Source organism: Cetorhinus maximus, chromosome 10 (genome assembly GCF_964194155.1).
Source record: "Cetorhinus maximus chromosome 10, sCetMax3.hap1.1, whole genome shotgun sequence".
In the NCBI taxonomy this organism is placed as follows: Eukaryota; Metazoa; Chordata; class Chondrichthyes; order Lamniformes; family Cetorhinidae; genus Cetorhinus; species Cetorhinus maximus.
Window position 1 is genome coordinate 116355905 of NC_135888.1, and position 9848 is coordinate 116365752.

At 42.5% G+C, this 9848-nt stretch overlaps 1 protein-coding gene across 2 annotated transcripts in view; it reads right to left on the minus strand.

Moving 5' to 3' along the window:
- Positions 1-9484, minus strand: part of septin8a (septin 8a) — a 70552-nt gene extending 61068 nt beyond the window's left edge. For both annotated transcript variants that reach the window (XM_078551033.1, XM_078551032.1), the window contains exon 1: positions 9377-9484. Coding sequence is in view for 1 of the 2 variants with exons in the window: in XM_078551032.1 (XP_078407158.1) it covers positions 9377-9412 (36 nt within the window). In the remaining variant the exon portion in view is untranslated. The remainder of the gene's footprint in view (positions 1-9376) is intronic.
- Positions 9485-9848: the final 364 nt, after the last annotated feature.

Here is a 9848-nt window from a genome sequence, read left to right on the forward strand (position 1 = left end):
TTGTTGTAAAAAACCCATTTAGTTCATTAATGTCCTTTAGGGAAGGAAATCTACTGTCCTTATCTGGTCTGGCCTAGATGTGACTACAGATCCACAGCAATGTGGTTGACTCTGAACGAGCCAGCGACACCCACGTCCCATGAACGAATAATAAAAACACAACTTAATAATGTAAGTCAAGTGATTGGTCGGTATTGTGCAGGTTGCTACTACCAAGTAGGAATACAATCTATTAACATTTGGAGTTGAGAAAATCAGCATGCTTAACAAAACCAGAGATTTTCATTAGTTTCAGCCTTTCAGACATTACACAATTAAAAACAAAGCAAGTGATTCATGGTTCCACCAAGTTGTAACCGACCAGATTCTTAAACTAACTATACAGATAATGGCCGGGATTTTCCGCTCCCGCCCGTGGTGGGAATCAGCACTGGTGGGACCGGAAAATCACACCCAATGGCTTGGTTCCCAGTAATGAGTTGGTTAATCACTTTGAACACCACCACACAAGTGATACCAATCTGTGGTCATTGACCTACACTGGCTCCCAGTCAAGCAACGTCTTGATTTTAAAATTCTCATTCTTGTTGGCAAATCCTACCATGGCCTCACTCCCTCCCTATCTCTGTAATCTCCTCCAGCCCCACAACTTCCCAAGATATCCGCCCTCCTCTAAATACAGCCCTTAGTGCATCCCCAATTTTAATTGTTCCACCATTGGTTGCTGTGCCTTCAGTTGCCTAGGCCCTAAACCTTGGAATACCCTCCCTACAACTCTCCACCTCTATACCTTCATTTCCTCCTTTAAGGTACTGCTTAAAACCTACCTCTTTGACCAAGCTTTTGGTCATCTGACCTAATATTTCATGTGGCTCATATTTGATTTTATAATACTCCTGTAAAGTACCCTTGAATGTTCAATATTTATGTAGCTCCTTTAATGTAATAATTTGTTTTCATTGACAGCCAGGGCCCAACACAACAATGGTCAAACTGCTCCACTCCCTATTAGAAATGAATACCTTGGAGGATTATGGGGCTGCTAGAACACTATATGATTATCTGAACCAAATTGCCTGCGTTATTGTGATTTTGTGTTTGTTTTCGCAGTTTCCCTTTAAGGGGCTGTTTTTTAATTTGTCCTTGATTTTGTTAATTTAATTTATTTGGTTTGACTCAAAAAAGAGTTACCCATCATTCTACAATCTACGTTTTTACTAATGTTGCAATAAGCTATATTCTAATGTACAAAAGTTATTGTCTCAGAACATTCAACACATATAATAAACCTATTAAATATTAAATACAGCCTTCGTCCGACATCAAGGAAATATTTTATCTATTTTAACTTTGGAAACACCATCTGTTTAATGTGCTCTTTATATAGCTAAAGAATGATTCACTGGGGCATGCTAAAAAGAGACAGACATATAAGGTTATGCACAATTTAATATTGCCAAGTTAACATACTGGAGAGTGGATATGGTCAAATTTGAAATAGTAAGAAAATTTATTTGCAAGACATTATTAGAAAACTAATTACATCTTCAAATACTGTTACCTTATTAAAAAAGTTAAAACCTGAGACCAGTGTGGCATATCCCACAGCAGGAAGATAGAATACTCATTCATGTCCAATGATTTTGCCACTTGGGAATTTCAGTTTATCTGAAACAGCCACACAGCATTCAAGTCATAGAGTGACACTTCTCAAAGGAAAGAATAAAAACACCAAAAAACAAAACAAGAAAAGTCATCAACAATTAAAAACAGCAATGGAAAAGGTTAAGGGAGAAAAGAGAATTGAATGAACTAAGATGGCCCAAATGGTCTTCCTCATCTGTAAGTAAGAACTTTTATAGTAAAATAAATTCCTTGATTTTTAATTTTAAAAAAGACAATTGTAATTGCTACAATTAGAGTCATAGAGGTCTACAGCACAGAAAAAGGCCCTTCGGCCCATCGAGTCTGCGCCGGTCAAACAAGTACCTAACTATTCTAATCCCATTTTCCAGCACTAGGCCCGTAGCCTTGCAATACCATGGCATCGCAACTGCACATCCAAATACCTCTTAAATGTTATGAGGGTATCTGCCTCTACCACCCTTTCAGGCAGTGAGCTCCAGATTCCCACCAACCTCTGGGTGAAAAAATTCTTCCTCACATCCCCTCTAAATCACCTGCCCCTTAACTTAAATCTATGCCCCCTGGTTATTGATCCCTCCACCAAGGGGAAATGTTCCTTCCTGTCTACCCTATCTATGCCCCTCATAATTGTATACGCCTCAATCATGTCCCCCCTCAATCTCCTCTGCTCCAGGGAAAATAACCCCAGTCTATCCAATCTCTCCTCATAACTAAAACTCTCCAGCCCAGGTAACATCCTGGTAAATTTCTCTACACTCTCTCTAGTGCAATCACATCCTTCCTATAATGCGGATTCCAGAACTGCACGCAATAGTCTAGCTGTGGCCTAACCAGCATCTTACACAGTTCCAGCATAACCTCCCTGCTCTTATATTCTATGCCTCGGCTAATAAAGGCAAGTATCCCATATGCCTTCTTAAACACCTTAACTACCTGTCCTGCTACCTTAAGGGACCGGTGGACATGCACACCAAGGTCCCTCTGATCCTCGGTACTTCCCAGGGTCCTACCATTCATCGTGTATTCCCGTGCCTTGTTTGTCCTGCCCAAGTGCATCACCTCACACTTATCCGGATTAAATACCATTTGCCACTGATCAGCCCATCTGACCAGCCTGTCTATATCCTCCTGTAATCTAAGGCTATCCTCCTCACTATTTACCACCCCACCGATTTTCGTGTCATCCATGAACTTACTGATCAATCCTCCTACATTCAAGTCTAAATTGTTTATATTTACCACAAACAGGAAGGGACCCAACACCGATCCCTGTGGAACCCCACTGGACACAGGCATCCAGTCACAAAAACACCCCTCGGCCATCACCCTCTGCTTCCTGCCACTCAGCCAACTCTGGATCCAATTTGCCAAATTGCCCTGGATCCCACGGGCTCTTACCTTCGTTATCAGTCTCCCATGTGGGACCTTATCAAAAGCCTTGCTGAAGTCCAAGCAGACTACGTCAAATGCATTGCCCTCATCTGCACACCTCTTCGAAAAATCCAATCAAATTGGTCAAACATGATTTCCCCTTAACAAAACCATGCTGACTGTCCTTGATTAATTCCTGCCTCTCCAAGTGTAGATTAGTTCTGTCCCTCAGAATTGCTTCCAATAGTTTCCCCACCACTGATGTTAGACTGGCCTGTAGTTCCCTGGTTTATCCCTTCCTCCCTTCTTGAATAATTGAGAGCCTTAATTTGGGTATTGTTGTCATTGGTCTAGCAGGGAACAAAATGGAAGTACACCAAAGCAACTTCTTGGGAAGGCACAAGGGCCAGAAATTCAAATAGGCCTAAAAGCCATAGCATCCAGAAAACCACACAAACAGCTGGCAATGGTGGCTTGGCAGCCTGCCGTATGGTTTCCCAGAATCTAGCAGCTCTCAGCCATCTGAAGGTACAGCCTCAAGTGTTTTCTATGGAACAATTCCAGGATTAACAGAGATTCCCCTCAGTGGTGAAATCAAGGAAGAAGTATCAGGCTCAATGGTCTCCATGTTAGCAATGAGATACTTTAACTGAAACTATAAAGTTTGATCTGCATGTTATTTTCTTCAATATTAAGGATCAGTGCAGCATTCTCCAAACTTAATTTCCTCAATAAAGAGGCTATAGGAAAATTACCTACAAAATAGGTTGAAGTACACCAAATTAATACAAATACCATTTTAGCTATCCAGTTTGATGCAATGACCAATATGCGAATGTCCATATTTGTCTCTCCATAACAAATTACATTGCACCATGGGATAATTTGAATTGCATAGATAATTGTGCACAGATTTGACCAAGTTGCTACTGCAATTACAAATGCTTAAAGCAGCTGCCTTCGAAACACAAAGTCACTGCAAAAATTTCTGTTGTTCACGGATTTGATTGTCCATATTGTTTGTTTATTGATCATACCCAGGATAGCAATGGAGGTAATCATAATCATATGTGTTACTATCTAAAATTCCAGAAACAAACATGGAGAAAGAAAACAGGTTGTAATTAAAGTATTCACAGTCTTTAAATTAGACAGTTTCACCACCTGGAATAATTCACACTTTGCAGTGCGCGTCTGCAAACCGAACGCTCAAGGCACTACAGAAAATCCTCCTAAGGGGCTAAAACACTGACTGAAAAGTGCATAACAGCAAATAACAGACAAAGGCACGTGCAAACATAATCACCACTGATTGTCAAGACAAAAATGTACTGATGCCTCGTTACAGCAAGAGGCCTTCATCCACTGTATCTGGGCTTGATGTCAAGCCAAATACCACAGGGGAAAGGTCAGTATTCCAACGTATTATATCTCGACTGAATTTGTTGACAAATTACAAAGGATGCTGAAATATCACATTTTACTTTTATATTAAAGGGTGGGGTGCATGCACCACTGGTTCAAAAAGTATACACATTCCCAAAGTAAACTTTCCCCTTGCTAATGAAAACGAGGATCCAGTAAAACAAAGATCTGCTTGGACACTGGCCGTGAATCCAGCTGGTTTATGCTGGGGCTACTGCTGACTGCGTGAGATTGGTGCTTCAGGCATCAGCAGCACAAATGCATCCCTCTCACGGCAATATCAAGTATCTTTAAACACATCTAAACCAAACCCCCTTCCTTCTCTCACGTATCACAGAATCGCAGAATCACAGTGCAGAAGAGGCCCTTCAGCCCATCGAGTCTGCACCGACACGTGAGAAACACCTGACCTACCTACCTAATCCCATTTACCAGCACTTGGCCCATAGCCTTTAATGTTATGTCGCGCCAAGTGCTCATCCAGGTACTTTTTAAAGGATGTGAGGCAACCTGCCTCCACCACCCTCCCAGGCAGTGCATTCCAGACCGTCACCACCCTCTGGGTAAAAAAGTTTTTCCTCACATCCCCCCTAAACCTCCTGCCCCTCACCTTGAACTTATGCCCCCTTGTGACTGACCCTTCAACTAAGGGGAACAGCTGCTCCCTATCCACCCTGTCCATGCCCCTCATAATTTTGTACACCTCGATCAACTCGCCCCTCAGTCTTCTCTGCTCCAATGAAAACAACCCAAGTCTATCCAACCTCTCTTCATAACTTAAATGTTTCATCCCAGGCAACATCCTGGTGAATCTCCTCTGCACCCCCTCCAGTGCAATCACATCCTTCCTATAATGTGGCAACCAGAAATGCACACAGTAGTCCAGCTGTGGCCTCACCAAGGTTCTATACAACTCCAACATGACCTCCCTACTTTTGTAATCTATGCCTCGATTGATAAAGGCAAGTGTCCCATATGTCTTTTTCACCACCCCACTAACATGCCCCTCTGCCTTCAGAGATCAATGGACACACACGCCAAGATCCCTTTGTTCCTCAGAACTTCCTAGTGCCATGCTGTTCATTGAATACTTCCTTGTCAAATTACTCCTTCCAACATGTATCACCTCACACTTTTCGGGGTTAAATTCCATCTGCCACTTATCTGCCCATTTGACCATCCCATCTATATCTTTCTGTAGCCCAAGACACTCAACCTCACTGTTAACCACCCGGCCAATCTTTGTGTCATCCGCAAACTTACTAATCCTGCCCCCCACATAGTCATCTATGTCGTTTATATAAATGACAAATAATAGGGGACCGAGCACAGATCCTTGTGGTACGCCACTGGACACTGGCTTCCAGTCACTAAAGCATCCTTCTGTCATCACCCTCTGCCTCCTACAACTAAGCCAATTTTGAATCCACCTTATCAAATTACCCTGTATTCCATGTGCCTTTGCCTTCTTTATAAGTCTCCTATGTGGGACCTTGTCAAAGGCTTTGCTGAAATCCATATAAACTACATCAACTGCACTACCCTCATCCACACAACTGGTCACCTCCTCAAAAAATTCAATCAAATTTGTTAGACATGACCTTCCTCTGACAAAGCCATGTTGACTATCCCTGATCAAATCTTGCCTCTCCAAGTGGAGATAGATACTCTTCTTCAGAATTTTCTCCAATAGTTTCCCTACCACTGATGTGAGACTCACTGGCCTGTAGTTCCCTGGCTTATCTCTACAACCCTTCTTAAATAGTGGAACCACATTAGCTGTTCTCCAGTCCTCTGGCACCTCCCCAGTGATCTTCATCAATCCCTTCTCTCCCAAAAATACATGTTGTATTTTACATTTCAAATAGCCTTCCTTGATAACTAATTCGCACATATTTATTACCTTTCGCATAAGACAGCTCTGTCCCACTTCCATTTTTACCCTACTTTTTTGTAAGGCACAGGGTACTTCCTTTGCTAGTTTTCTTCCTTCATGAAAGACAAACCTCTTTTGGAATTTGGTTCCATGTGCCCTTCAGAGCCTTCAAGACCTCTCTCGAATGGCCATTTTTCAGATTTGAGCCTCAACTGAGTGAGAAGGCTATCACAACCAAACTCAATCTGTGCTCATCTGGCATACATAACTTGCAGGGGTCCCCAGATAGCGATCAGGCAAAACCAATTCCTGCCTAACATAAGGCACTGAGACCAATTGTAGTGCCTTGCTCCCAGTGAGATGTGCTAACAATCAAATCTGGAACCTTCCCTCTCCTTATAACTTAGCCAGCCTATTTTCGTTTTACATTTACCTGAATTACTTTTGCGATCCCCTTCAAAATATTGAAAGAGAGGTAAATTTTGGGTAATCTAAATAAAGTTTTTAAAGAAAACAACAGATTCCCTTAACTTTTCCATGTAACTCCTTTTTCTGGAATCGGGATGATGCATAACCCCGCACCTCCTCAATGGCAATAATATCCAGTCATTAACGTCTAAGTATGCATCAGATTACATATAAGCCAACACATGATCTTACAACCTGCAATACACTCCCAGGCATGCAATATTCTACATGTAATCTTTTTGAGGAGGAAATTGTATTACACTATTTGTTAATTCAAACCACTCACCTTGAGGGGCATATCGTACTTCACGGCTCCAATATGCCCAGTAATATGAGTTACGGCCACTTTTACATTGATACCCACCCAAAGCCACTTTCTACTGTGGCAAAGTGTTAGTCTAATTGCACTTTGAATCCCTCAGGCTGCTGCTCGACAGATATTACATTTTTAAAAGCACCTTCCAGATAAACAATCTTCTGAGCCACTTTACAGATTAAGAAAACATCTATTGAGCCAAGAAGGGAACGGTTAGAAGAGGTGCCCAAAGGAAATCATTGAGATTTTTAAAAAGATGGAAGAGAAGAGATTTAGGGAAGAAATTGCAGAGAGTATGATTCAAGGTGACTAAAAGCTCTGCTGCTAGAGAGGTTAAAAATAAAAAAAACTTGCATTTATATACAACCTTTAATGTTGTAAAATGTCCCGTGGTACTTCATTGAGGCATAATTTAACAGAATGTGACACCAAATCTAAGCAGAAGACATTGGGATAGGTGAACTTGGTCAAACATGTAGGTTATAAAGAGTATCTTAGAAGAGGAAAGAATGGTGAGAGATTTAGGGAAAACATTTCAGAGCTTCGGGCCTTGACAGCAGAATGGCAAGACCACCAGGAGTGGAATGAAGGGCTTGGGGGAAATGGACATTTGAAAAGGGCTGAAGTCAGAGAAATACAGCTTCCTGAGGAGAGAGATGAGATGAGGGATTAGATAGGGCTGCAGGAAAGTGCAGCTATTGGGTAGGGTGAGCCCTTGGAGGAGTTTTAAATTTAACATGTGTAGGGGAACAGGAATTAAACTCAGCAAAAATAAGGGTGATGGCCAAACAGGGCCAAGTTATCTCAGGTATCAACAGATAGTCATTACACTGAAATAAAGCTAACCTATTTTGAAAAAGCAAGACTGTAGCTCCTCATTTTGGTTAATACCATGGCAATGAGAAAGATTTAGATAAGGTACTGTGGAGCGTGGTTATGGGTTCATTAAATTCATATTGGCCCTTCAGGCTCAGGGTGTGGAATGAAGATGGCACCAACCCAATCAGAGTCCAGCATAGACATCACACCCGGCTTTAAACACTCTGCCAATGGCGGCGGTGCCTTGAGTTGCCGAGGCTCAAAGCGCTGGAAATTCCCTTCCTATAGCTCTCTGCCTCTCTCTCCTCCTTAAAAAGAGACTCCTTAAAACTACCTCCTTGCTAAAGCTTTTGGTCATCTGTCCTAATGTCTCATGTGGCTGGGTGTTCAATGTAATCTGATAACGTTCCTGTAAAGCGCCTTGAAACGATTCATCAGGTCAAAGGCGCTATATAAATACAATAAGTCTTTTTTGATCATTCACAAATCACGCCGGCCTCAGACGCAGTACAGAGGGGCTGTGGGACTGAGGAGGTCAAAGGAGATCCATCATAATTATTTATCATCGACAGCAGTAAATTAAATTGCCACTTAATCAGGAGGAAACATTACGTGGCACGGTTGAGCTCGACTTTCGATTTTTGAAGGCTCCCATGTGCATTTCTCACTCAACTAGCTTCAGCCCCCCGAGCAAGGAAGCGTAACCAAACGAGTTGGTTTTACAGCTATTTACTGGAGAAAGTTTTTAAGTCGAGCATTGGATCCGACGCCACATAACAAGTGGAATTGTGTTTCTAAATCATAATCTGATTCAAGATGGAGAGAGATTTAAATTACAGCAGGAGAGGGGCAATAGCTCCCTGCAGAAACTTAAAACCAAACACTTATTTACTGTACTGCAGATTTCCAACCCTAAAGGGAAACCTTTGAATGAGAACCGTAAGCGAACACCTGCTGAGATGCCAATACGCAGCATTCTCCACAATTCGCTGCTTGTCAAAAACACAGGAACACTCCCCAGCTGTCACTGAGATTGGGTCGGTACTGCCGAGGGCAGCCGGCTCCACAATGGATTTGAAGTCAATTCACCCAGTGACTTTTGGAGAGAAGGAAAGGGGGTGGGGGTGAAAAGAAGACATTGTCAAGGAGTTTGTTTAAGGTTAATTCACAGATTGTTTTTTTTTGTGTGGGGGGGGGGATGGTATTTTTTTTTAAGAATGAACAAGGCACTGGAACAAATTGTATCCACGACACACTTTATGTTTGCAACAATGTATCCGCGGGGGCTCGGGTCCAAGAGGCACAACAAAGGGCGGCCGCTCGGTGACAGCTTCACAACAAGCAGCCAAGCAGGAATTGGACAACCACCTACCCTCCCAAAATAATATTAAAAAGTGCTTGAAGGGATTGAAACCAAACCAATACGCTGCTAATTCCAATCCCTGGTTACTCACAGGCCGCTGCTCTGTTTCATTCGCCTCCATTTGCATTCAGTGAACGAGCTTCCACTGTGTATCTCCACCGGCTACCGCCTTCCCCCGCTCGGTCAACATGGACAACCAGCACCCCGCAACTTCCCCAGCAGACACCATTGCACAAGAGAAAGGGGGGGGGGGGGAGAGGAAATCATAGACTAAACATTGCCTTTAGGTCCGCTGCATGGACCCCACCCCACTAAGCACCGATTTTAGGATCACAAACATGACCCTAAACATTGCAAGAAAAGCAACGCTCGATTTTATCTTCTTTACACGAGCTGAGTTTACAAGGAGTCGCCGAATATAATGGTTTCTTCCAGCGCCGCAGGAAGCCCTGGGGTTTGTAGTTTAATGAGGGGGAAGTTTCCATCTCATATTTGAGAAATCAGTGGAATGCAAACTGAATGAAATGGTTTTTCGAGTTTATAAATACACTTACAAGGAAATA